Genomic DNA, 25,902 nt, shown 5'->3' on the forward strand with positions numbered 1-25,902 from the left:
CATGTTCATGAGACGAATTTGCTTGTCTATATCTGATTTCATTGTGAGGTTATCCTGACATAGTGGAGGTGGAGGACCTGGAGTATAGATAGAAGCAGAGGATATCACAAGCAGAAAAAGAATAGCAAATATATTCTACAAGAGACCCAAGCGTCTTTTCCTCACCATGAAAACAAGCGACCATGCCATCTCCAGCGCCAAAGCTCCCAGCAAACAAATAACCCATCCAGCAAGCACACCTAGTATAACAAACCAGCAACTCCATACCAAAGCAAAAGAAACCCCCGCACATATAAAACGGCGGAGACCAGACTAATCTCTCCCATAGCTAATCTTCAGCCGCTTCGTAGGCGGCTTGTCATCATCGTCGTCATCCCCTTTATTTGCAGACGCAGACTTCTTCTTGTTCTTCGATGACGAACTTCCCTTTACACTCCCGGCCGCAGACGATGTATCTCCGCCATTCCCTGGTTTCCCAGTAGATCCGTTATATGTTGAGTTAGGCGTTGGTGCTTGCGATGGCGTTGTTTGTGCTGAGGGGGCTGGTGAATCCTATACACAGAAGCAAAAGGTAGTCAGTCAATTTCCATCCATCCAAATAATATCAGACATCTCAGAAATCACGTACACGCATGAAACTCGCCGAACTCTTCGAGAATACACGGTCGTTATCCGTCACAGCGGCCTTGCGTCTTGACGCGGTGCCCACGCCCGACGAGCCAAGTGAGATTCCGCTCGCGCCTAGACTCGACCCTGTTGAGGAGCCCTTGATATATGTGTCAAAGCCCTTGATGATGTTTCCGGCGGTGGTTTCTTCGAGGTAGGATTGCTCAAACCGGTAGATTTGGTCCTCTAGTTGGGCCTGTGGATTGAATCCTCGTTAGCATCAATCAGATTATCCGGCTTCTAGGGAGAACGCGTGCTTCGCACGCACCATGGTCTTATCCATCAGCCTCTTCTTTGATATTGTATCACGCAGTTCCCGGCGGAGCTTTTCGTAGTACGGCAGGCCGCGGTTTGGGCGTTGGTCTGGGGGTTGGTTTTCGTTGTTGCTGTTACTGTTGTCGTTGCCGTTACTGTTATTGTTATTGTTGGCTGTTGTTGCTGATGAGGAATTGTTGTTTGTTTGATTTTGAGTCTGGTTCGTGGATTGGCTTTGCTGTGTTTGAGAGTTTGTATCGCCTGCTTCTGAGCCTTGCCCTTGCCCGCCTGCTGCTGCTGGCGTATTTGCGACGGGGGCGGAGGGTGTCGCGGTTGCGGATTCGGCCATTCTGCTCGTCTTCCGGGTACTTGTTCGAGGACTTAAAATTCCGCCTCAATATTATATATCTAAACGGATGATAGTATCGGCGATAAGTACGACAATTGGGACGCTGGGACGCTGGGACTCGGTCGGAAGCCGAAAGGTGGTGATGCGCGGAGGAACAGAATGAATTCCGAGTTGGTGATCGACTGATCTTATCGGTGTTTGTTTTGTTTGCAATCATCTCATAGTCAGCTCCAACTCGTCATCCTCCCTTTCGTCGTTCTCTCAATCCATCATCGATAGGCCTCCTTCATGTTGATTTAAACGATTGCAGTGCTGGGCTGTATTTTTTGAACCTTCCTGCTATTATTCAGTTGTCTTTCGGTTAATACCACCGATATACCGACGTAAACCAACCCCTCTCAACACCCGACCAGCTATCATGGACATGGACCACGGTCATCACGGCCACGGGGATATGGATATGGGAGAAGGGCAGTGTAATATGAATGTGAGCTTTTCCGTCTCCAACTATGGCAGGATGATCCGCTTCCTCTAAGCATGTTGTTGATACTCTTTGGCGGTAGATGCTATTTACCTGGTCCACGAAGAACCTCTGCATTGTCTTCTCGCGATGGCGAGTGACGGGTCCTATCTCGCTCCTTGGTTCCCTGGTTGTTATTGTGCTTCTGGCCGCGGGGTACGAGGGAATTAGACAAATTACTCGGCAGTACGAGGTGGCACATGCGCGACGACTAAGTGCGTTTTCTGCGGCTACAGTTGGAAGTAAGTTATTCCCTTTCTTTGTTATTTCTGTATTTCTATGTCATATATTACGTTCTATATATGTCGGTGGACTTGGGTCTCCTTAACCCCAGTGTTCTGTGGTGGAGCTGCCATTGACCCCGGATTTGAAGGCAATGATATCGCCGACGAAGCCGTCTCGGGCACTGAACCTGAACCTGAACTTGAACCTGAACACCACGCGTATTTCCGCAACGTGAGCTCACGGCTACTTGTAGGTAGTGATAACAGGAGGGCTCTCGAGCGGAGGGGAAAGATCACCATGGCTGCACTCTATGGGGTGCAGGTGTTCTATAGCTTTTTCATCATGTGAGCCCATGTTTCCCTTTTTTTTTAATGTTTTAGGGTCGTCGATGCTGACCAGTATAGGCTCTTATTCATGACTTATAATGGTTTCATTATGCTTGCCGTTGCCGTTGGCGCGTTTGTTGGATATCTGGCGTTTGGAGAGAACATGTCTGCGTCGAAGACGGTTGCTTGTCATTGAAACCGTGGATATAGGTTTGCATTTCTTATTCTGTCACGGCGGGTGAAAGCATACATTAATGTAGTTGTCGCATATAATAATCTGAAGAGTTGATTCATGGGACTTCCGCATCACTGTCGTCACCGAATCCGAAGCTAAATCCACCGGTGTCGGGCTCGCCATTCGCATCATCTGTGCTCGGTTTGCCGTGTACGATTTCATCCCACTTGCGCTTCTTGCCTTCGGATTTCTTTTTCAGCTCGTCTAGAGCACTCTGCAAAGATTCCGGGTCGGATTCCTGCATCTTGGCCACGAATCGTTCGTATGGATTAGTAACGCCTCTCCGGAAACCAGATACCTGGTCGGCTTTGTTGGAAAGGAAATCCAATGCGGCGGTCAAGTGGGCACGTGGGATAAAGTTCTGCGTAACTGCGATAGCGGGTTCAAGGTTTACCACCAGATGCCACCATCCAGATGGAACGTGGAGAATTTCTCCTTCCCCGCAGATGCCTTCGATACAACCTTGTGTACGGCGGGCCTCAGCATGGAAGCCCAAAAGCCACTCCGCGATACTTAGTGGGGAAGTCACCTCACTTTGATCCTCCGACGCGTATACTCCAGGTGGAGCCGGGAGCTTAGATGAGGAAGGGAACATAATCCAGTATTTAGAGCCACGAACGACGGCATTCCAAGCACTGGTAGCATTGGGATCCTTGTGGAACTTACTTCCAGATCTTTCGGGTCCGATTATGAGCCACTGTCTATCAGGTCGGTCGTTCCCAAGAACCGAAAAAAAGTCTTCTCCGAAACAAGGTGGCGGCCAGTACATAGCATCTGGCTCCTGGTCTCGAGGTCCCGCCTTGATTCCCATCTTTGAAACGAACTCCTTGTCGAAGAGATACAATGGGCTTTCATCCGAGTTATTGTTCATGTAGTCCACGTATGTCCTTAGAGGCCAGTCCACCGCCTCTATTCGGAACGGTGTCTCTCCATGTTTAGGTAGCAGTGTTTCCACTGACCATTGGTGATATGCTGGCCATTCTTTCACAGGTTCTGTAAGGATGAACGGCGTGTTCGACCATTTCTCCTGAAATTCTTCGGGGGTAAGGTTCGGTAGGCGGGTGATTTGGTTTCGAGCAGGGATATTAGAGGCGTATGGGTCTAGGGAAAGGTGCGCACAGTAGAACGGTCGATGCAAGGTATCTGAAAACAGGCTCGAACAGTCCAGATAGGCGACTCTAGAAGGTTGCAGGTTCAGGTACGTGGCGCGCCATGTTCCTCTCCAGGCAAACGATGCAGGGGAAGAGCTAGTGGACGTTAGCGATTAGAGCCCCTCCAATGCAGCTTTCGAACTCAAAACTTCCTCGTGGTCAATCTAATCTTACCTGGTAAAAAGGGCCTTCCATAAGTCCTCCGTCCTCGTGAAAGCATAAAACGCCTTGCATGTCTGGCCCAGCTGCAAAAGGCTCCGGCAGTCAAGGAACTCCAATAATATCAGAATCAACTCGTCGGGTACCAGATTGAATGTGCCAATCGCATTTCGAATGTTCTCAGAGGCGAAAAGTGCATTGCCACTCGGTTTGACACCTAGAGGGTGACCTGGAATTGCATCATGTGCGGCTTCCTCGTCCACAACTGCGTCACCGCCGTTATGGCTGCCCAAGGTGGTTATGTCTGGCATTTCACTTCTAGAGTATCCTGCCACTTTAGTTCGTACGTATAGTTGTTCGGCGGTGACAACCCGTGAGTAGCAGTAAGCACTAAGCAGCTTTAAGATGATTCAGACGGTAAAATATTCGATATTTCCCCCAACGATGAGTCAAGAATGACTGTAGTTCAACTCCTAAGAGTCAGGCCCTCGAGCAGATCTCATGATATTCACAAACACCGGCAAGAAAAAGCAAAGTGGGATGATTCAAAACGGCAGGCGGTTGAGAATCATTGGGCAGAAAACTCGTACGAATGTTCAGGCGGCAAGGGTAATTTTGCCATACAAAGGCGAGAGGCTGCGGTCACAGCCAGTAAGATTTGCGAAAAGAAAAAAAAGTTCGCTTTCCCCAATCCAGAGTAATTCTTTTTTCCCACCATCAGAAGATCCACCACCTCTCCCATCTTTTTTCTTCTCTTCTTCCCACTTTTCAAGTCTCAACTTTTACAACTTCTATATCATTACTACTAGTTCCTGTCAGTCTCTACTCGGAGACTTTGGTTCTAGTCATTAGCACTCCTGTGAAGAGTCTTTGACTGAGATTTCAGCGACAGCAAACACCCCACCGGGCCGCTTCGTCGCTAAAGGAACAAACCCTTCAACTCACCCAAACCCCCACCGTCTTCGTTTGATCACAGTCCGCTCTGTGATCACCCCTCTACACCACCGCAAATATGGCTTCCAACGACAAGGGTCTCGAGGAGATCCCCGACAGTATGTGACTATTACCCCCAATATATCTTCTCTTGTGGCAACGATTTTTTTTTTTCCTTTTCGCGGTCTAGAAAAGATTGCGGGAGAGAAGAAAAAATCTTGCACCACCAATGACGGGAACAAAAGTGAACACAGATTTCACTAACACTTTTCTTCAGACCAGATCGAGTCCAACTACGATGAGATCACCGACTCTTTTGACGCCATGGATCTGAAGGCTGAGCTCCTTCGCGGTATGTGATATGCAGTCTCTTAAGATATAGATGTGGGGGCAAATTCTGACGGGTTCCGGCTTTCCAGGTGTCTACGCCTACGGTTTCGAGCGTCCCTCCGCTATCCAGCAGCGTGCTATCCTGCCCATCATCAAGGGTAAGTCCAGAAATCAATATACCCTGCTTGACCCGCCGTTAATAAATTGTTTCAGGCAGCGATGTCATCGCTCAGGCTCAGTCCGGGACCGGAAAGACCGCCACTTTCTCCGTCTCTGCTCTGCAGAAGCTCGACCCCAACGTCAAGGCTTGCCAGGCTCTGATTGTCGCTCCCACCCGTGAATTGGCCCAGCAGATCCAGAAGGTCGTCATTGCCATTGGTGACTTCATGAACATCCAGTGCCACGCCTGCATTGGTGGTACCGCTGTCCGCGATGACATGAACGCTCTCCGTGAGGGCCCTCAGATTGTTGTCGGTACCCCCGGCCGTATCCAGGACATGATCCAGCGCCGTGTCCTCAAGACCGACCAGATGAAGATGTTCATCCTCGACGAGGCCGATGAGATGTTGTCCGTAAGTTATTAATTTACCCATTCAAACTCAGAAATTGGTTTTGATACTAACGTTCGTAGCGTGGTTTCACCGAGCAAATCTACGACATCTTCCAGCTCCTCCCCCAGTCCACCCAGGTCGTCCTGCTCTCTGCTACCATGCCCCAGGATGTCCTCGAGGTCACCACCAAGTTCATGCGTGACCCCGTCCGTATCCTTGTCAAGAAGCAGGAACTTACCCTCGAAGGTATCAAGCAGTTCTACATTGCTGTTGAGAAGGAGGAGTGGAAGCTCGACACCCTCTCTGATCTCTACGAGACCGTCACCATCACCCAGGCCGTCATCTTCTGTAACACCCGCCGCAAGGTCGACTGGCTCACCGACAAGCTCACTGCCCGTGACTTCACTGTCTCCGCCATGCACGGTGACATGGAGCAGGGCCAGCGTGATGTTATCATGAAGGAGTTCCGCTCCGGATCTTCTCGTGTCCTCATCGCCACTGACCTTTTGGCCCGTGGTATTGATGTCCAGCAGGTTTCCCTGGTCATCAACTACGATCTCCCCGCCAACCGTGAGAACTACATTCACCGTATCGGTCGTGGTGGACGTTTCGGTCGTAAGGGTGTTGCCATCAACTTCGTCACTGCTGACGATGTCCGTATGATGCGCGAAATTGAACAGTTCTACAGCACCCAGATCGAGGAGATGCCCATGAACGTTGCTGACCTCATCTAAACTCCTTGATTTCCGAGCCACCTTAATGTCTTCGATGCGGGTTACGATTGCCGCTCCAAGGGCTAGTTGCGGTGGGAAAATGACTTTGTTTTTGAACGTTGCAGCTTCTCTTGGTACAGGAGAACCCTTCTAAAAGTGGCTTTCTGTGTCTCCAGCATTTTATGTGTTAGCAATAGCAGTGGCGGCTGAAAAGCTGTCTCATGAGCTATTGTTTCATGGTTTCCTTTGTTTATCTACGCTTATGGAGATGCGACATGTTTGTGCGAATTTTTTTTATGCTGTAATTCATGATTGTCTCTTCTGGGATTTCTTTTCACCTCTTTTCCTTTGTCCCCTTTTCCTACTCTGCTCGGCCAAGGATTTAAAAAAAATGGCGAGCAACAAAAATGTTAAGTGGCTCGTGAAGGCGTTTGTTCTCCGAGCAATTGGGAGGGCGAACACCTACGATACATACATGTTTATGGATTTGGGGTGGTTGCTTAAAGTATGGAGCACAATAGACAAGAGGTAAATGCCATTCCGTTTGGTTAATTTCGTACTTTTTATATTTAGTAGTAAGGTCGTACTTTGTTTCTGTTAGATGTAGGACAGGTTCATGGGCTAGTGAGTAACTACCTAACACAGCAAACAACTCTTTCCTGCACTGTATCTGCCTGTACCCTTCAACCAGACATGATAGCAACCATTTCACCAAATCATTTACTCTTCCTTCACCTGTCCACTCATGCCTCCAATCACTTTAGGTAGCCTACCTAACTACCAACCAACACACCAATCAACAAACACAAATACAAACAACACACCCAACCTTTTGTTTACATCGAACAACCGTCCCCAACTCTAGCGCAGTTCTTTCTCGATCCATCAGTCGAAGTTATTAAGAACAAAAAAACCGAAAAGGGAAAAAGCAAATACGGGGCCTCGGTCGGAGAAACCTCGATTCTGAGATCGACCTACCTGAGTACTTAAAATGGAGCCATCGCAGCTGCAGCAGGTGCAGCCAGCATCACTCCTCTGGGCTCACGAACTCCGTCGCGAAAACGTCCAACTTGTGTCGCAGATGGATAAACTGAATACGATCCTCACGTCGGCTACGAATACCATTAGCACGCTGCACGAGAGTGTTGAGCTCCTGACCGCGCGCATACAACATCTAGAAGAGCAACACAAGCAACAACAGCAAGAGTTTGAGCACAAGATTATTGAACTCGAGAATGACAGAATGGAAACTCAGAACTGGGCAGTGAGACTTGATCAGGCTTGTAAGGATTTTGGCGATCTCGCGATGGACAATCAGGCGTTACGGGGCATGTTTAGCGGTACTTGCGCGAAGGTTGATGCAGTTGAGGCAGATAATGCGACATTGAGGGGGGAGGTTAAGGAGGTTTCGAAGAACGTTAATACCATTAAGAGTGGGAATAAGACGTTGACGCGTGAGCTTGGGGAGGCTTCGAGGGGGCTCCATGCGCTGGTAGCTGAGAATGAGGCGTTGTTGAAGGGAGAGATCCAGGGTGTTTCGGGGAAGGTTGATACCTTGGAGACTGAGAATGGGACGTTGAAATGGAATCTTGACAATGTCATTCGAACGTTTGGGAGGATCGAGTGTGAGAATGAGGAGGTGAAAGAGCGGGTTTGCGTGGTTGAGAAGGAGGCTGCGGTGCAGGAAAAACAAGTTGCGCGGGTGGTGAAGTGGATGTCTATGAGGACTATGGGCGGGGATAAGGAAAAAAGAGGTACGTCATGGTGTTCTGGCCTTGCGTTGCAGATAGAGATATATGCTAACGACACTTAGGGCCGAGGCGAGCTGCAGCAGATCAAGATCAGGACATGCATATGCCAGACTCAAATCCTACGCCAGCATCACGACAATCCGCTCGGTTATCTTCACAACGGGTGGTCTCCGAGACGACTTGGGGTTCGTTGAGTGATCTTGATCGACCCTGTACTAGTGTTAGCAACAAAAATTCCGGTCATGGCTCACTACATAAAGATGATAGGAAGAGCAAGGATCAGAAGATTCTTGAATCAATACGTCAGAAACGACGGACGCTGAAGGAGTACATTTCGTCGACAGATGCGCTTCGAGCCCGCCACACGTCTATACCGGAGGAAGCACTTGTTATGGCCTTCATGGCTGGGTTGGATGACGACGACCTGAGGATGCAAGTAATAGACGTTACGCGCCAGGCCGGCCTCTCATGGGAAAGCGTGATGTCTTCCGTGCAGAGTAAAGAACAAGGGCCCATGGAACGAGCAGAGAACAATAACAATCGCGCTCCAGGACGGCGAAATGTAGCCACTAGAACGACGGGAAAACGCAAGGAAAACAGGAGACGAACGATACCCATTGTGCCGGCTGATGAGGAGGATGAGCTTTTTGTTACATGAATATCAAGCTTTCCAAGACAAGCGCAGCAGACTTGTAAATAGTGGGCTATCGCTGGCCCAAGTGGTTTAACGAAATTGGGAATTCTATTGATATATGTGCACTGCTATATACTTTATCAGCGTATTTAGGTCTCGCCATAATCATATCTCCCCTCCCGGTCCTTGACCTCAACATCGATCTTGCCCTGCTCAATCTCTTTCCCATCAACTTCGATCGACGCCTTCATAACATCACCAGATTTAACCTCACCAACTCCCTTGGGTGTCCCAGTCAAAACCAAGTCTCCCTTCTCCAGAGTCATCACACGCGAGATCTCCGCCAGTAATCTAGGAATGCGGTATAGCATCAGCCCAGAAGAATCAGCCTGGCGCGCTTGGTTGTTCACGCTCAGGCGGAGGAAGGCATTGTGCGGGTCGGGAATTTGGGATTTGAGGATTTCCTGGGAAACGGGGAGGAAAGTATCGAAGCCTTTCGCAATGGTCCAGGGCAGGCCCTTCTTCTTCGCCTCATCTTGGACATTGCGCGCGGTCATGTCGATTGTGAGGAGGTAGCCTAGCAGAGATAAAGTTTAGCGATATTGGTTTTATTCAAGTCAAGAAATGTAATCAATTGGAGGGGTCGGTTGTAACTGACTGTGAATCGCATCCAGAGCTCCCTTGTCATCGTTCGAATCCAAATCGCGAAGCTGCTTGCCCATTACCAGACCCAATTCGACCTCATAGTGTAGGTTTGTGCCTCTCGGGCGCAGAACGGGGCCCTCGCCGGGGCAAAGAATTGAGGATGATGGCTTCAGGAAGAAGAATGGCTGCTTTGGCTTCGTGTTGTTGAGCTCTGTGATGTGGTCGCTGCAGTTGCGACGTTAGCTAAGAAACCGGAGATAAATCGAAGAGGGATATGCGCACGCATAGTTACGGCCAATACAGATGACCTTTCTGCAATTTGCTCTGATCGAGGCTGCTGCCATTGTGATGGATTTCTGCGTGAGGGGAAATGAGTAATTTCCAATCCCCGAGAGGCGGGCCCGTATATAATAAAGATCGCGCGAGCAGCCGATAAAGCGGCGGAAGTCCGTCCGAGGATTGTGGGGAGACTCGGAAGATCCGACATTCGGAGTTGTCACTCTCCTCCTCCAACTACTTTCCATTTGTTCGCAATCATCGAATGATCGAATCTTATCGTCGATAGACTCATCCCCCAGGTTTGGTGATTATTTACTTGCCCATAGACTGCTAGATCGGTCATTTCCAAACACAGAGCTACTACGCACCCTCCTATGAACCTTGAGGCTCCCATCTCAACAACTACAACGATCAACAAAGTGGCCCAGCTAAACCGGATAAAGATCCGGCGAGTTTGTGGGGATCTCTTCATACCATCAAATAGAGACTCCATCAATTTGGAGACGTTCTACGGGGTACCAGTAACCGCTTCAGCACCATGAACGTAGCAGAGGTCTTATCCGATCTGACGTCGCTACGTGCTTGTGTATGTTGACCCTCGTCCTGGACAGCCAAAGGCAGCAGGGTCACTCCAATGGGACAAATACCTCGAGCAGCTACTAATTCCGGATAGGACTACAATGATGCCATCAACCTAGTCACAGTCAATGAAAGACTAGCGGCCTCGGAGACAGCGCCCAAGCCTGTAGAGGCAGAGGGGGTAAATGAACACCTTCGTCTCGCATCTGAACTAGTGGAGTTACACCATGAGATGAAGGCAGTCCACAAAGATGGCCGAGTAGACGACCAGCTGCGCCGTGGAAGGGAGGAGGTGAACCGTGTCTTGCGGGAGCTGGCAACCTAGCACTCTTAAGTGCGGGTTAGAGCCTTCTTAAGTTACTAAGTATAATTTTTACGTGTATAATAATGGCGGTAATGGGCTCTTCGTGGTCAAACTATAGAGAACCAGAGATGTGGTACAGAGTATACTAAAGGAAGCTGCGACTGAGTATGACTTCCTGATTGGGAAATATTGAGGCTGCTCGGTCCGACACCCTCCGAGTACAGGAAGCGACAAGGACCAGTAACGCAGCTCTCCGACACCCACAGCTTCACGCCCTCGCTTTACGATCGCAACAACGCATTCACAGCTCACAATAAACATACGCCAAGATGGCGACCCGTGTGGATGCAAAGATGCTGCGACAAACAAAATTTTCTCCAGAGTTCAGTCAAAAGGTGGACATGACCAAGGTCAACATTGAGGTCATGAAAAAGTGAGTCTCCCCGGATTTTTATTTTGCAAGATGTACCTTTGCTGATCGAGCTATCCTTGCCAGGTGGATCGCGGGAAAGATTTCTGAGATTTTAGGAAACGAAGATGATGTTGTCATCGAGCTTTGTTTCAACTTATTAGAAGGGTCTCGCTATGTATGTCTCAAGTCGCTATATCTGGATGCGTACCAATCGCTAATAATTGCGCCCCAACCAGCCCGACATCAAATCGCTACAAATTCAGCTTACGGGGTTTCTTGACAAGGATACTGGCAAATTTTGCAAGGATCTATGGTCGCTATGTTTGAGCGCTCAGCAAAATCCTCAAGGAGTGGCCAAGGAGCTTCTTGAGGCTAAGAAGCTGGAACTCATCCAAGAAAAGGTTGGTCAAATATGCCAAGGAACCCCCAGAAAACACTCCTCGTTGCTGACTTTTGTCTGCCAGATCGAAGCAGAAAAGGCTGCCGAAGAGGCTCGCAAGAAGAAAGAGCAGGAGCGAGTCCGCGAGCGCGAGATTGAGGAAATACGACGCAGGGAACGCTCAGACAGAGGCAGAGGCGGAAGAAGAGGCGGCTTTGGAGGCCGGGACTTTGATAGACGCCGCTCACCTCCGAGACGGCGCAGCCGAGATCGTTATTGGGACCAGCCTCCGAGGCGAGACTTCGATTCGTACGTTCCCTCCGGTCCTCCTCGCAGAGGCCGTCGGCCCTCTAGATCCCCCAATCGCTCACGTTCACGCTCGCGATCCGTAACATCTTCCCGTGAACCGCCGCGCCGGCAACGCCATGATCGGGCCAGACGACGTCGATCAGCTAGCGGTTCCGCCTCACCGGACCGAGGAGATCGCCAGAGGCAGAGGAGACGTAGTCCTGATTACGGTGATCGAGCAAGATCCATATCCCGCAGTGATTCTTCCCGCTCACGTACTCCCAGAAGAGACCGAAGACAAAGATCCGTTTCTTCCAGCCCATCACGATCCCCCGCTCCTAGAAACCGACACAGAAAAAGGGGCTCGTCTGTGTCGAGATCGCGTTCTCGATCACGAACACCCGAGAGAAACCATGGCCGGCGGAGATCATCGCCTTACTCAAGAGATGACAAGAGAGAATCAACGGCTAATATTGCGAAGGGCAACAGAACTCGTGACGATCGCCGTTTGAGCCGCAGTAGAGACCGCAGCGTGGACCGCAGACGCCGGCGCTCGTCCAGAAGCGATAGTCGCAGTCGCAGCGGAAGCAGAGGCCGGTCTTTCAGCAGAAGCGTTAGCCCGCGGCGTCATGATTCTCGCAGTCGTAGTCGCCACGGGGACAGGAAGCGACGCCGCTCCATTGAGAGATATGCTCCTGCCGCGCGAAGAAGGCGCAACACCTCTTCTGTATCCGTCCATACTGAGAAACGACAGAGAATGACTGATCAAGAAGAGTATGCAACGCGCAAGTCACCGCTTCGTGAGACCGAAAACGAGAAGAGCCCTACTAAAGAGGTGGGTGAATGATTTCAATCCATATAAAGGTATCACAATCACATACCATCGGCCCCAGTCACAAGTTCATTATGTTCTCGAGATGAGACTAACCATTGTGAACAGCGCTCCCATATAAAACCACATACACGCATCTCCGGCACTGAGCTACGAGAGAGAATCCTCCGCGAGAGACTTGTTGCTATGCGTCGAACCACATTAAACAAACAAGGTAGGTAGGTAGCAATTCAAAGTCTCTGACTTGGGAGAAGGCACTAGATGTGCATAATGTCCTATCCATTTAGGAGGGTATAATGAAATTCAAAAATCAATACACACTTAACAGCATTATTGTGCACCGAATCTTCACCTTTAGTCCGTACTCGTATTCCGGCAGGGCCAAGGCGAGGCCTGGGCAGTGTTTGCTTCTTAGGGGAGCTAGTCCGTGCTGCTTTTTTTTGTATACAACGTCGTCCGATGAGCCCAGACCATTAGTCTCGTCGGCTCCTTCGGCCCAGCAGAGCGCCGTGGCTGAGGCATTAGTACATATCCAGCTAGCGAGCAGCGAGGAGCGCCTGGTACCAACGGAGCCACGAAGATCAGGAGTGCCGAACAAGCGGCGCACCAAGGAACCAGCGGATTTTGACAGCGTCGTTCGCGAATCCTTTTTCTGTATTTTTATTAGCACGAGTATCCTCACTTCTTCAGCCACCAGCCAGCCATGTCGGTGTAGGAGTTCAGTCTAAGATGGCCCAAGGGTAGTGACCGTTGAAGAGTGAAACACAAGCCCCAACTCTAGTTAGTGAGTCCCGCTTGGGTCAGCCAAGACCACAATAAGCCAACCTACTCGGTTTCGGTTCCTGACTCCCGCCGCAAATCCCGGGGCCAAGAACCATTCAGAATCAGGGAGCAAACGATTAATATAAAATAGATTAACCAAGAAGAAAAACAAGAACCAGTGAGTGAACCACGGCTTGAAAGGCGACAAGCTACGGATACGTAGCACCAGGTTAGGCTAAGGGGAAGAAGGTCTCTCTCTCTCTCAGTCTCTCAGTCTCCGCTCCTCCGCACCCCACCAATGATCACGAGTGTACGGAGTAAAATCAAGTCAATGCTGCCTGCTGATCTCAAAAATTGGCAAATTGGTGGCATCGGTATCACAGTTCGAGTTGAAAGGACAAGGGTGGGAGCGTCATGTTGCCAATAATATCATAAAGGATGAGTTGCTCACTGCTCTCCCGTGTAGTGTACCATCTCCAATCTCCATCGAAAGCGTCATCTGTCTCAGAAGATACATAAAAATAAACAAGAAAAGACGGGAAGGTCAGCGCTGACGTAGGGAAGATCAACTGGAATAAGATACTGTGGATGGAGGACGGAGGGTTATGGAGAACCCCACAGTCCACATCCGTTTAATTTCGACATGTCGAGCCCATAATTTCGGCAAGTTGGCAGCACTCGCGGGTCGGCTGTTGATGCTAATATTAATGCTACCTAATAATGTTATGCGCATGCACAGCCCTCCAGTCCACGAATCCATGAGTCCACTCCAACACGTTCTCCAAAAGTAAAACAAGCGGGGGGTTGTTGTGCTGTTATTCTTGGAATATTATATGGACCACAGGATCCAGGATCATGATGAGGCGGTGCAACATACCAGATGGAGGCAATAAGTACGCGTCAAACTTGGATTAATAACAGGCAATAATAATGCATGGATGATTCCTCACCCCCGGAATACACGACGCAACCGGAAGGCGATCCCAACGCAATCCTTCAGATATGCACAGCGGTCACAATTTCACGGACTCTAGTGGGTTTGTTGTTACTTTGTTAGTCAGGGGAAGTGGATGCAGCATACTGGTGATTGGATGCCCTCCACGCGATTGACAAGACGGTCTGGAGTCCAACGCTAAGATTACGACTGGATGGAGGAGGACCATTGCAGATCGCGGATCACTGGAAGAGACGGCGTGTCAGGGTGGCTTTGTTTTGGAAACAATAACGGAAATAATTCTATTTTCGCAAAATTCAAACCGTTGCGGGTTAAATCAACTCTAATAGCAGGAGCAAAACATCATGACGCTGTACATGTACATACAAGCAGCTGTACCTTTGCATTCGCAGGCCATCTGCAGAGAAAGCGTAAGTTTAAGGAATGTACTCCATTAAGGGGGATATCAAAAAAATGTCCAAAAGAAACGTCAAAAAAAAATAGTACAGGTAAATTCCGGAACAAGCTTTGTATCGATCTATCTCCTCGTGCTGTACCAGGAACGTGCGCCGAGCTTCTGGTCAATACGATCGACGCAGTAGTCTTGCTCGAACGGTGCCAAGAAAATAAAAATTATGAATTAGGCATGTACAGCAAGTGGTGCCATTGGGATCGTCTCATTAGATGGATTGGGTTGAACCCGAGCCGTTTAGTAGTTGGGAGGGCAAGAGGCAACACCAACCGTCTTGGTGACGGTGACCGTAGCGACGCCGCAAGAGGCGCAGCTGCCGGACTGAGATGGGGTAGGAGCCTCAGTGACACCTGGGCCAGCGGGGGAGTCGGTGGTAGGCTGGACGTTGGTGGGGACGGCGGGGGTCTGGTCAGGCACAGAGACGGTGGAGGAAACCACGCTCTCGCTGGTGAGGGTCTCGCATGGGGTCGAGGTCTCGCCAGGAGCGGCCGGAGAGTCGGTAGTCGGCTGAACATTGGTAGGGACAGGAGTTTCCTCAGGGACAGATACAGTGGAGGAGACCACGCTCTCGCTGGTGAGGGTCTCACAGGGAGTAGAGCTAGCGCCAGGAGCAGTCTCACCAGGGCCGGCCGGAGAGTCGGTGGTGGGCTGAACATTGGTAGGGACAGGAGTCTCCTCAGGGACAGAGACAGTGGAGGAGATCACGCTCTCGCTGGTGAGGGTCTCGCATGGGGTAGAGCTAGAGCCAGGGGTCTCGGTGTCTGCTGGGCCGCTGGGGACAACAGGAGCGCTGCTAGTAGGAACAACAGGGGAGTCGGTAGTACCAGCTGGGGTCGTCTCTGCAGGGATAGAGATGGTCGAGGAGATCACGCTCTCACTGGTGAGGGTCTCGCATGGGGTAGAGCTAGTGCCAGGGGTCTCGGTGTCTGCTGGGCCGCTGGGGACAACAGGAGCGCTGCTAGTAGGAACAACAGGGGAGTCGGTAGTACCAGCTGGGGTCGTCTCTGCAGGGATAGAGATGGTCGAGGAGATCACGCTCTCGCTGGTCAGGGTGTCGCAAGGAGTTGAGGTCTCGCTAGGAGACTCGGTGGGCTGAACATCCGTAGGACCAGCGGGGGTGTCAGCAGGTCCGGTGGGGGTCTCTCCAGGCACGGAGACAGTAGATGAGACCACGGTCTCACTGGTAAGAGTATCGCAAGGAGTAGAGCTAGCGCCAGGGGTCTCGCTGTCTGCTGGGCCGCTGGGGACAACGGGAATACTGCTAGTAGGAACAGCGGGGGTTGTCTCTCCAGGGATAGAGACGGTGGAGGAGATGACGCTCTCGCTGGTCAGAGTGTCACAAGGGGTCGAGCTGGCACCAGGTGTCTCGGTGGGCTCAACACCGGTAGGGACGCCGCCGGTCGAGGTAGGGCCAGAAGGAACAGAAGGAGTAGAGCTGGCAGGAATAGCGGAAGTGCTGGAAGGAAGGCTAGGAGTGTTGCTGGAGCCAGAACCGCCCGTGCATTTTTCACAGCCGGTGAGCCATCCAATGATGATTTCCTGGATAGTGTGCTCGATCTCAACACCACAGCCGCCACTGACAAGAGCGATCAGCTGAGCACGAGCCTCCTGGGAGATTGAGAGAACGCCCTTGCCAGAGAGGATGAAAGAGATAAGACCGTGGAGCTGGGTGCCGACTAGAGAGTCGATAGTGCCAGTGAGGAAACCGGTGAGGTCACCAACAAGGCCAGTGTCGACGTTGAGAGAGACCTCAGAGGCGGATTCAACGCCCTGGGACAGCCAGTAAATAAGGAGACCCTTAAGCTGAGTGGTAAGGGTGCACTTGGAGCTTGACAGCCAAAGGGCGAGTTCAATACGCTTAGCAAGTTCAATGTGGACAGCGAGGCCTCCGTTGGCACTGAGGAGAAGAAGGTCCTTGATCTCAACATCGATTTCAAGGCCAACGTCAGTCTGGAGGAAAGCAGTGAGGGAAGCCTGAGCACTGCTAACTAGGGCACCGCCAGCCTCAACGAGGGCCTCGAGGGAGTGACCGAGGGAGATGGCGGTGACACCACCAACAGGCAGGGAAGGAATATGAATAACATCGCCACCAATGTGGCCCTGGATCCAGGCGAGGACGGTCTTCTTAAGTTCAGTGGACAAGGTGCAGTTGCTGCTGTTCAACCAGCCCTTCAGGGCGTTGATGACCTCAACGTCAAGGTCGCTGATAACACCACCGGCGGCACAGAACTCAAGACCTGACCTGACCTTCCAGTCAATCTCACCAAGAAGCTTAATGGCGGCCTCGAGAGCAGCCTGAGCAGTGGCGGTGAGAACACCAATAGTTTCCGAAGCCAGAGAGAAAACACCGTTCAAGGTCACGAAGAGGTCTTTCTCAGCAGCAATGCTGACAGCCTGGGGAAGGAAGAAACCGAGTTGAGCTCGGTGGGGGACCTCGATCTCCTGGGCATCACCCTCACACCAAGACAGCAGTTCCTTCCTAAGAGAAGCCTCGAGGCTAGCACCTTCACCGTTCTTAAGCCAGGAAACAAGCTTCTTGCGGTACTCGAGATCAATGGAGCCAGCCTTGCAACCAAGAGCACTACCGCCAAGAGCCGCAGCAGCCTCGGAGCTGATGCCACCAAGGATGTGTGCTGGGGTTTGGCCGCCAAGAAGATCCTTAACGGTGTCGAGTAAGCCTTCAACGAGGCCGAAGGTACGGGCGTCGAGCTCAGGGCTAGCAGTGGGAAGGGCGAGGGCCGAGCCGGCAAGACCAGCGAGCAGAACAAGGCTGGAACGCATGGTTGCGTTAGTATAGAAGGAAAAAAAGGCCTTAAAGCGACAACAATAATTCGCGGGGAGAATTCGGTAAAAGAGTGAGCGAATGACGTATCAAACGATTTAACGATAGACTGGTAAAGTATGTTGTGAAAACGAGGGACAGGCACAAGGCCAGAGAGTGACAGACAAAGAAGGCTTGCTGGTTGGAGAACGAGGGCGAGCTGCTCGCAGGGTTATATACCTCCCCTGAGTGTCCTGGCTTAGTCTGGTCCGTCAGTCCACAGGGGGGCTTCGCTCCTGACCATCATCCATCATGCCTGCCAGACATGGTCAAAGATCTTCGCGCTCTCTGCTTAGTGGGCACCGTCGTTCGGACCGCGGAAAATGTGCCCACAGTACCGTTTAATGTGGAGACATTCAGGAACCAAACAAAGTTGAAGTGCTATTTCAGGCCACGGGGTTCACCAAATGAAAAAGGGTGAGTTTCATGCGTTGTGGATTGCTTACCCGCTCTGGACTGGTTGTCCTGGTGGATATGGCCGTGGTCAGCAACTAACAAAGTAACATGGCCTTCTTGTCAACCGTGCTATCGAAAAACACGTCGCACTGCGTACTTTTTAATGGAAGATTACCCCCATACAACCCTCCTTCCCTAACAATGTTAGTTGGGGTTTGAGTGCGCAGGTTTAGGGGTATAGTACGACAAGACCTCCGCACTTACGAACAGTGCCCCTGGGCTTTTTGACGGCTGCCATGCTGCCAGTGCCAGGTGAGGTTTGTGGAACTGAGATACTCCGCAGTGCCGCATTGTTCCTGCAGAGAGCAGAACAATCCAGCCTCCGAGACGATCGTGCTGGCCATCCGGGATAAGCCAATCGGTGTTCGTCTTGAAGTCTAAATCCGCAATGGATAGCCAGCCGGGCGTCGAAACTAATCCGCCATCATACTTGATCTGAATTCAGGTACATGAGAACATTCGAAAAGGTTTAGGCTCATGCACTGGTTCGTGGGCCCATCGCATGGCGGTTTGAGAATATGCTCAAAATAAGTTCGGTCCATAATTTAGATTTTAGAACTTTAAAGCAAAGAATCGTTCGAAGGCCGTCGATTGAATTCGGCATAGTGAGGGTTCTACGAAAGTTTCCATGGGCTGGTACGTCCATGTGCTTCGTCCCAATAAAGGCTCGTTCGTTTTGACAGGGAAATTGGGTCCGACCTGATGATTATGCGCAGTTGCGCTCTACGTACTGCGCATAGATGCAAAGGTTATGCAAGTCCACGCTCCAGAGCAAGCAGATCAGAAGGCCGATGGGCGGCGGGGCTCTAAAAGAAATCCGAAGGAAAAGGCGGTCCTCGATGAAGCAATGGCGTTCAATTAAGCAAGCTTTTTTATGGGCGAAAAAGGTGTAGTGTGGTTTGAAGGACAGGAGTCAATGAATTTGGATGATGGCCCGGGCGACGGAGCACTCGGATTTCTGATCTTATCACAAAAAGAAGAGAGCAGACCAAGCGACTTTAGCGGGGGGGCTTCTATCAGAAGCTGGCTGGTGAACCGACTCCGTTAGGCAGGTTAGCAGCCCCTAGTGTGCTTCAGAGTGAACCAGCCAATTATGATCTATCTAGGAATTCGGTGGTGTCAGGGAGTGAGACAAAACAAAGGTGAAGAAGTCTCTGACAGCGGGCTGATTTCCCAGAAGGAGAGGCTGGTGTCGAAATCCGAGGTTTGTCCATGAGCATTTTCAGCGATCGTTGCCGAACATGTTCGTGGGCCTGGCTCCAAGAAGAAAGTTGAAACCCTCGGTGTATCTAAACTGGTTCGCTGGTTCCTGGTTCCAGGCCCACCGGCTGGGGCTCCCGGCTCGAGGGTCATGGATCGCGAGATCTCAGGATCATGATGGATCGTTTCACACTGCCGTTGTTCGCTTGATCGTCTCAGCGGCTCAGCCTAGTAGAGCCCTGGAGAATGGAGGTAGATCGAGATCGGAAAACCTTGATTCTTGATTCTGAACTGTTGGAACTTGTAACTTGTCACCCGTTAGCTCGACTCGCGGCCAGCTGCTGAGCAGTGCAAAAGCCGAATTATTTTGGGCCTAGCTACCAGGCAGGGGCCTTGTGACAATGAAGCCACTTAACCAGACCCAATCTCGACTCGGAAAGGCGGGTTTCTGACGGTGCAGCAAGATACAGAGTCGGCGAGTCAAGCAAACTGAGAGAAAGCCGGCAGTTCGCTGCCGGAGACATGTGATTCGCCCCATCGCTGCCCATCCGATTCTTCGGCCCTCGCACACTCGCTTGAATCAATCGCTTCTATCTTTGGCTCGTCTCTGCAAGTCTCGGTTGTCGCAGAATCTCCCGCAAGCAATTGCACTAGTCCTTTTCTAGTTATTGGACTAGACGGAGTGAGAGGGTCTGGATCAAGGATCAAGGATCAATCGAAAAAGAATGGCCTCAACTTCACAGCTCCACGCACTTGGCTGATTTTGGAAAACGGAGACAGGATAAGCCAGCGACGAGTGACAGCGAGGTTGCGAGAATGCATGCATATTGCATACTCGGTGCGCTGTCCAGCATGGGCATTCGTCCAAACACGCGCATCCTGTCAGCCCCAACAAGGAACCGTGTTTTATGCTGCTTAAGCAAAGATTCCAGCCAATCCGACAAGTGCAAACGAGCAGTTGCTGTAGACATACGGCATATGCCGGGAATGTGAGACATCGATCCAGCCTTGGCTTCCAGGAACAGGAAAGGGGGGCTTCTCGCTATCCAAACCTCATTCTCGGCTGTCAATTCCAAATATTGTGGCCATGGTCCAAGGAGGTGGATGGGTTGAGTAGACTACTTGCTTGGGCTTTGGTCGCATGATGGTTCAACAACTGACTAGCTCATCAACTCTTCATGTATCCACTGCACGGAGAATTGATACAAATCTTGCATCTCCTCCGATCCCTCCACAGTCTATTGAGCACACGGTTTGACGGAAAAGCAATTAGTATTAACAACAGCGAGGGGTGATTCCGGCTACATGTCAGCCTGCTCCTCACACCACATACTGTATCGTCTGTATTCCTGTACGACTGTGACTGTGCGACATTTGTCGTCTACTGCCCCTCTCTCAGCCTGGGAGAGTCGTTTCCACTTACAAGGATAGAACTAGGTTTAGTCAATAGATCGTGCGACAAGGGCGCTCATAGCTGGACTTGACCACCACAGTATTCACAACAAAGAGTACAACAAGCCCAACGGCCAGATCCAGGTAGCAAGCTCAAAGTAGCCAGCGCTGGATTCGCGATTGACAAAGTTTTAGTCTGGCGCCCAATCACTTGGTAAAAATTAACGAGTACACTTGAAGGTAGGAAACGGAATGGCTTTAGAATAGTCTTCATGGAATTGGTAGTTGAAAGACTTCGGTAATTGATTCGTGATAAGCGCATGGTTGTTATTGACAGCGTTCCTTCAACAACCGACCGTGGACAGTCAGGTACCGTCTTATTGGTGTTTTATGGTGAGGTTGATCATGATGATTGGTTAATAGCCATGGTGGGGCCGGCCCGCCGCACCCCGCCCCGCACGTGATCATCGGCGAACCCTAAATTGGTTCAATATCTGCACCACTCCGCTGCCACACAAAACTCCTATCCTCTTCAACAAAAATTCTGCGCCGTTCGGGAGTCGAACCCGAGTCCCTTGCTGTCTATTCCCTATTATGGAAGGCAAGGATGATAACCGCTACACTAACGGCGCGGTTCTTATTAGCTAATATCTTGATTTTACGGTTTATCAGGGTGGAAGGGCTGTCGATAAACACGTGACCTGTCACGTGTCTCCGGATGCTTGCATTGCTCAACCGTAGCTACATGGTTCGGTCTTTCCATTTACACAGCTATCAGCAAGTCAGTCAATTAGCTATATAGTCGCCGAAAGAGACCGGTCTTTCTATCGTTCATTCATGCTCTTTATCCGTTTGCTCCAATAAGGAGCCAATATGGGTCCGCTGATCACGGTCGCGGACCAACTACGTATATATATATAAGTCGACCATGGACCAAACTATTTTGACAAGCTGCAACCTCGGAAGTCGCTTGTCGTCGCCCAGTTGTAGTATCACCTAGATCTCCTGTATGTATTTGTAAAAACTGTAACAATTTTCTTATCACAATCGATTGTGCTTTGTTGCTTCACCCGAACAGATGGCTCTACTACGGATAGGACCCTAATACATGCTACTCTGAGTAAGGTCATATTTCATGGCGGAGTCCGAAGAACACGAACAACAACACGCTTCTTGTTGTTTAATCTCTGGATTTTATGGTATATCTGGGTAGGAGTCGACTTGCCAAGAGGATAGCCCCGGAATGTACGGGAGTAGATGTTGTTTACATGCCGCCATTGCCCGTAGCAACCATCACGTGTAGAGCTAAGCCCAATCAGGATGCGGGAGACTTCCCAGCCTCCCAAGTATTTCTGTTTATTCGACCTATACAGCAACAAGAACACAGCAACCGACGCAGGTGCGACCGCCAACCCCGGGGAATCCACGACAGATGCAGCGGAACGTATGAGGCTGCCGTACTCTGTGAATTACAACAATGGCCTCGCCGAATTCTCTCTCCACCGCCCATACGACAGCTCTCCATCGCCAACAGTCCCGACAGATGTCCCGCGCCTCTATCTCTCGCACTGGGTCCAGACGCACCTCCCCCGAAATCGACAACCCTCTCACTCGTCGAAGTAGCGCTGCAGTGGTTTCCAGACAGTACTCCACCGGCGATAGCTCCGATGACGAAGTTCCAGAACCGAAGTTCAGCGCGTCTGTCAAGGCTCTTCTTGACGAGGATGACGTGAATGCTTCCCCTCGCCTACGAAATAGAAATTCAAATGACCACCCTCGAAATATGCGCGTGGGATCGGCTGCATCCAGTAATGAAAGGCGATCTCGAACCACCTCGCCACTGGATCAATCGAACGGCAGCCCTGCCCCGCGAGTAGTTCGCATAGGTTCTGCTCTGGGCAGCGGCTCGAGATCAAGAAGGGAGGGGTCTCTTCTGTCAAGCGGTGAAAATGCAGAGCCAGAGGTGGAATCTGAAGCAAAGAATCACTCGAACGATTTCATCACACCCGGCCCAAGAACGCGCAGCGTCCGGATCAATGCGTCGCGTAGTCACACGCGCTCTCCCACGTCCCTATCACCATCTGAAAAACGATCCGTCAGCCGCAGCCCTCTTGGTGAACAATCAAGTGCTGAACGCCTCGAAGACGAAAGAAAATCTAGACACGAGGACTATGCCCCGCCCGTTGGGACGTCCTCTGTACTTCGTTCTCGAAATCCAGAAGACATTGGCATGCAAAGTTCGTTGCGCGTGAAGAGAGTCGGCAGATTGACGGGTACATTTCTCAATGGGCCCGCGAGACGCGGCGTGCTGCGACGCCAGAGTGAGGAGAACCAATCTCCCAGCTATCTCTCCGACTCCAAAGAATCCGAAGGGGCAGACCCAAACGCTGAATATGGTTATAAAAGCAGCGTGAGAGCATCATCCCCCAAGGTATCCTGGGCGGATCCCGAACCACAACAAAAGAGCACAGATTACCGTCTCGCCTCGTCCGGTGATGGACCATTCTCTAGGTCCTCCTCGCCGAAATCATATGCATCACATTCCAAATCCACTCCAGGATCGTCTTCCGATGCGTCCTCAAAGCCATCAAGCTCAAAAGAGCCCATTTTCAAAGTACCTCCTCCCCCAACATTGCCATCCGCCCGTGATCAAGAGAATGAACCTCCACCAACATTTAAGCGAGCCAAGCCACAGGGTTTCAATTTCCTTGATAAACCGGAGAAGCTTTCCGTCATTTACGGAGATGAGAAGAAGGACCAGGAAGCCCCAGCGGGTAATTCCCCCAGGAAGATCCTGTCTAACCGGAGCAACAACACCCCTCACAGACCGGCGCCCCCTCCTCCAAAGATGTCTGTTCTAGAGACTGCCACTGCGACAGGAGGAGCAGCTACTGCATCCCAGTCTCGCAAGAAACGAAATCAGGTCTCGATCAATCACAAGCCGTTTACACGTTTGGATTGTATTGGTCGCGGAGGTAGCTCACGCGTCTACCGGGTTATGGCGGAGAACTACAAAATCTTCGCGCTAAAGCGTGTGAATCTGGAAGATGTTGACCCCACCACTTTGGCTGGCTACAAGGGCGAAATTGATCTTCTTAAGAAGCTAGAAAACATCGACCGCGTCGTACGACTGTTTGACTGGGAACTCAACTCGGACAAGCATACTCTTAGCGTACTGATGGAAATTGGGGAGTCGGACCTGGAGAAGGTTTTGACTTATAAATTGAATGCTGAGGACGCCATGTTTGACGTCAACTTCACCCGATACTACTGGAAGGAAATGTTGGAATGTGTCCAGGCGGTCCACGAGCACAACATTGTGCACTCCGATTTGAAGCCCGCTAATTTCCTCCTCGTCCAAGGCCGACTCAAGCTTATTGACTTTGGAATTGCCAACGCTATCCAAGACCATACCGTCAATGTACACCGGGAACAGCAGGTTGGAACGCCAAACTACATGTCTCCTGAAGCGCTGGTCGACTCGAATGCGTCTCTTGGGTTGCCAGCAAGCGTTGGGAAGATTATGAAGCTCGGCAAGCCGAGCGATGTATGGAGTCTGGGCTGTATCTTGTACAAAATGGTCTACGGCCAGCCTCCCTTTGCCAAAATCTCCAAATACTTGGAGCGTATCCTGGCCATTCCGAATCCCAAGGTGAAAATCGATTTCCCAGCTTTCGGGATTGGCGGTGTCCAAGTCCCTCCAGGACTCATTCGAACATTGAAGCAATGTCTGCAGAGAGATCAGACCTTGCGGCCAAGCATCAGTGAACTCCTGAGCCAACAAGACCCATTCCTATATCCTGATGCGCAGCTTGAAGGTGCCGTCCCCATCACTCAGGATGTTTTGGGCAGGATTCTGATCAACGTGGTCAATCACTGTCGAGTTCGCGGAGTGCCCAGCGATGAGGAGCTGGCTGCCTGGCCCGCAGGTTTTTTTGCAAAGATTAAATCAGCCTTGGAAGAGAATCCCTAACCTACTGGACAACCGATTTCCTTTGTTTTGGCGCTTTGGATCTTTGAACGACTTGATTACGACCAACTCGACTACAGCCGATTGTTTTCCTTTTGTATAACATTCTCGGTGTTTTTTTATTGAATTTTCCCCTTTTGAATACGGTGGGTGTTCGGTGTACTGGCATTGCATACAGCTTGGAATGCTGTCAGCGTGGTGTTTGATTATATTGGAATATACTTAATGACTCTCTTCGCTTTCGGTGTACATATTACTTACCAACTTCAATTCATCTTCTCATTCTAATTCGTCCATGTCTGGGAATAGCGAATTCACTGGTCTCGCTCCACCCTTGTCATCTTAAAGTGACCCAGGTAGACAAATAGCCGCACGGTGCTATCAGCAAATCAAAATAGGAACAATTTATTGCGTGAAAGGCAATTTAAAAATTCCCATTGCAATAGCAAATAAAATACAATGCACGTAGTATCAAAATCTATCTGTACATAGCAGCCTTAAGCCACAAATAACCAGAGTCCAGAGATAATCTTACTCCTTGTCTTCAACAACAATCTCCCCCTCCTTCTGCAGCTCCTCCACAGACTTAACCTTCACCTCCATCACCCTCAGCAGCGTATATCGGTGCTTACTCGTGACCTTCTGCACGTGCCTCCGTCGCCTCTTCGTCTTTTCCTTCACCCGCAGCGGCTCCGAGTCAACGCCCATAACCCGCACCCGACACTCGAACAGTCGCTCATCGACGTAAGGCGTCCCCTTGAGCGTGAAATCGCGGGAACCGAGGATAGATGCGCGGTTAAAGCGCAGAACGTCGCCGGGTTGCACGTTCGGCATAAGGAAGGGGAGGCGCAGGTGGTCTCCTTCCGTTACGAGGTAGGGCCGGTCATGTAGGTGCGCGCTTATGTAGTGTGGTTTCTGGTTGGCGAGTTGCGGCAGTGTCTCGAGGAGGGATTTTGTCACGGTTAGGGGGTCGTTGAAAGTTGGGGCGATGGATTGTTTGGAAAGAGGCACGTCGGCGCGGGTTAAAGGGGTTCGTGTTGTAGTAATTGTTTGGGTTGGTTGTTGGGTCGGGGTTGAGGATTGAGCTCGAGGGGTTGCGCTCAATGGTTCGTCGGGGTGCGTGTTGGATGATGATGATGATGTTGTCGTTGCTTGGTGCAGACAGGCCCGGAAGGTAGTGCTGGTTGTGAGGGACGGGCGGGCTGCTTGCTCGAGAGGAAGGGCAAAGGCCCTTGCCAGTGCCGATCGGGAGAACATTTTCAGAGGGTGCAGATGCCCTGACTCTGCCTGTGTCTTGGTGGAGGTCCGGCTGGAATTGGCGATTTGCTGGTGTTCCGGCCGACGACGAGAAATTCAGGTCGAGATAACAGGTCACGTGA

At 50.8% G+C, this 25,902-nt stretch overlaps 11 protein-coding genes and 1 non-coding gene across 12 annotated transcripts; 6 read left to right on the forward strand and 6 right to left on the reverse strand.

Annotated features, from left to right (window-relative positions):
* Nucleotides 1-312: 312 nt before the first annotated feature.
* On the reverse strand, nucleotides 313-1,270 carry APUU_30616A (chromatin modification-related protein EAF6/MEAF6; the record flags this gene model as incomplete). The annotated part of the gene is made up of 3 exons (XM_041701729.1): nucleotides 313-552; nucleotides 629-862; nucleotides 935-1,270. The coding sequence occupies 3 exons, from the start codon at nucleotides 1,268-1,270 to the stop codon at nucleotides 313-315; spliced, it is 810 nt and encodes a 269-aa protein (XP_041554585.1).
* Nucleotides 1,271-1,688: 418 nt separating this feature from the next.
* Nucleotides 1,689-2,537, forward strand: APUU_30617S (low-affinity Cu transporter; the record flags this gene model as incomplete). Its single annotated transcript, XM_041701731.1, has 4 exons — nucleotides 1,689-1,757; nucleotides 1,834-2,032; nucleotides 2,164-2,359; nucleotides 2,420-2,537. 4 exons carry the CDS (start codon nucleotides 1,689-1,691, stop codon nucleotides 2,535-2,537), a joined length of 582 nt encoding a protein of 193 aa, XP_041554586.1.
* A 94-nt stretch (nucleotides 2,538-2,631) lies between these two features.
* APUU_30618A (putative F-box and JmjC domain protein) lies at nucleotides 2,632-4,197 on the reverse strand (the record flags this gene model as incomplete). Its single annotated transcript, XM_041701732.1, has 2 exons — nucleotides 2,632-3,823; nucleotides 3,902-4,197. 2 exons carry the CDS (start codon nucleotides 4,195-4,197, stop codon nucleotides 2,632-2,634), a joined length of 1,488 nt encoding a protein of 495 aa, XP_041554587.1.
* Nucleotides 4,198-4,898: 701 nt separating this feature from the next.
* Nucleotides 4,899-6,434, forward strand: tif1 (putative eukaryotic translation initiation factor 4; the record flags this gene model as incomplete). The annotated part of the gene is made up of 5 exons (XM_041701733.1): nucleotides 4,899-4,938; nucleotides 5,097-5,171; nucleotides 5,239-5,307; nucleotides 5,363-5,721; nucleotides 5,781-6,434. 5 exons carry the CDS (start codon nucleotides 4,899-4,901, stop codon nucleotides 6,432-6,434), a joined length of 1,197 nt encoding a protein of 398 aa, XP_041554588.1.
* A 970-nt stretch (nucleotides 6,435-7,404) lies between these two features.
* Nucleotides 7,405-8,822, forward strand: APUU_30620S (uncharacterized protein; the record flags this gene model as incomplete). Its single annotated transcript, XM_041701734.1, has 2 exons — nucleotides 7,405-8,167; nucleotides 8,227-8,822. 2 exons carry the CDS (start codon nucleotides 7,405-7,407, stop codon nucleotides 8,820-8,822), a joined length of 1,359 nt encoding a protein of 452 aa, XP_041554589.1.
* A 125-nt stretch (nucleotides 8,823-8,947) lies between these two features.
* On the reverse strand, nucleotides 8,948-9,787 carry APUU_30621A (fumarylacetoacetate hydrolase family protein; the record flags this gene model as incomplete). The annotated part of the gene is made up of 3 exons (XM_041701735.1): nucleotides 8,948-9,375; nucleotides 9,457-9,668; nucleotides 9,726-9,787. The coding sequence occupies 3 exons, from the start codon at nucleotides 9,785-9,787 to the stop codon at nucleotides 8,948-8,950; spliced, it is 702 nt and encodes a 233-aa protein (XP_041554590.1).
* A 473-nt stretch (nucleotides 9,788-10,260) lies between these two features.
* On the forward strand, nucleotides 10,261-10,626 carry APUU_30622S (uncharacterized protein; the record flags this gene model as incomplete). Its single annotated transcript, XM_041701736.1, has 2 exons — nucleotides 10,261-10,308; nucleotides 10,396-10,626. 2 exons carry the CDS (start codon nucleotides 10,261-10,263, stop codon nucleotides 10,624-10,626), a joined length of 279 nt encoding a protein of 92 aa, XP_041554591.1.
* A 308-nt stretch (nucleotides 10,627-10,934) lies between these two features.
* Nucleotides 10,935-12,531, forward strand: APUU_30623S (PWI domain-containing protein; the record flags this gene model as incomplete). Its single annotated transcript, XM_041701737.1, has 4 exons — nucleotides 10,935-11,038; nucleotides 11,102-11,192; nucleotides 11,254-11,418; nucleotides 11,482-12,531. The coding sequence occupies 4 exons, from the start codon at nucleotides 10,935-10,937 to the stop codon at nucleotides 12,529-12,531; spliced, it is 1,410 nt and encodes a 469-aa protein (XP_041554592.1).
* A 2,390-nt stretch (nucleotides 12,532-14,921) lies between these two features.
* APUU_30624A (putative cell wall protein) lies at nucleotides 14,922-17,465 on the reverse strand (the record flags this gene model as incomplete). Its single annotated transcript, XM_041701738.1, has 1 exon — nucleotides 14,922-17,465. The coding sequence occupies one exon, from the start codon at nucleotides 17,463-17,465 to the stop codon at nucleotides 14,922-14,924; it is 2,544 nt and encodes an 847-aa protein (XP_041554593.1).
* Nucleotides 17,466-21,098: 3,633 nt separating this feature from the next.
* On the reverse strand, nucleotides 21,099-21,185 carry APUU_t30010A. The gene has a single exon. It is a non-coding gene; the product is annotated as a tRNA-Gly (tRNA).
* An 845-nt stretch (nucleotides 21,186-22,030) lies between these two features.
* MPS1 (serine/threonine/tyrosine protein kinase MPS1) lies at nucleotides 22,031-24,526 on the forward strand (the record flags this gene model as incomplete). The annotated part of the gene is made up of 1 exon (XM_041701739.1): nucleotides 22,031-24,526. One exon carries the CDS (start codon nucleotides 22,031-22,033, stop codon nucleotides 24,524-24,526), a length of 2,496 nt encoding a protein of 831 aa, XP_041554594.1.
* Nucleotides 24,527-25,054: 528 nt separating this feature from the next.
* Nucleotides 25,055-25,780, reverse strand: APUU_30626A (mitochondrial 54S ribosomal protein bL21m; the record flags this gene model as incomplete). Its single annotated transcript, XM_041701740.1, has 1 exon — nucleotides 25,055-25,780. The coding sequence occupies one exon, from the start codon at nucleotides 25,778-25,780 to the stop codon at nucleotides 25,055-25,057; it is 726 nt and encodes a 241-aa protein (XP_041554595.1).
* Between the last annotated feature and the right edge of the window lie 122 nt (nucleotides 25,781-25,902).

This window comes from Aspergillus puulaauensis, chromosome 3 (assembly GCF_016861865.1).
Source record: "Aspergillus puulaauensis MK2 DNA, chromosome 3, nearly complete sequence".
In the NCBI taxonomy this organism is placed as follows: Eukaryota; Fungi; Ascomycota; class Eurotiomycetes; order Eurotiales; family Aspergillaceae; genus Aspergillus; species Aspergillus puulaauensis.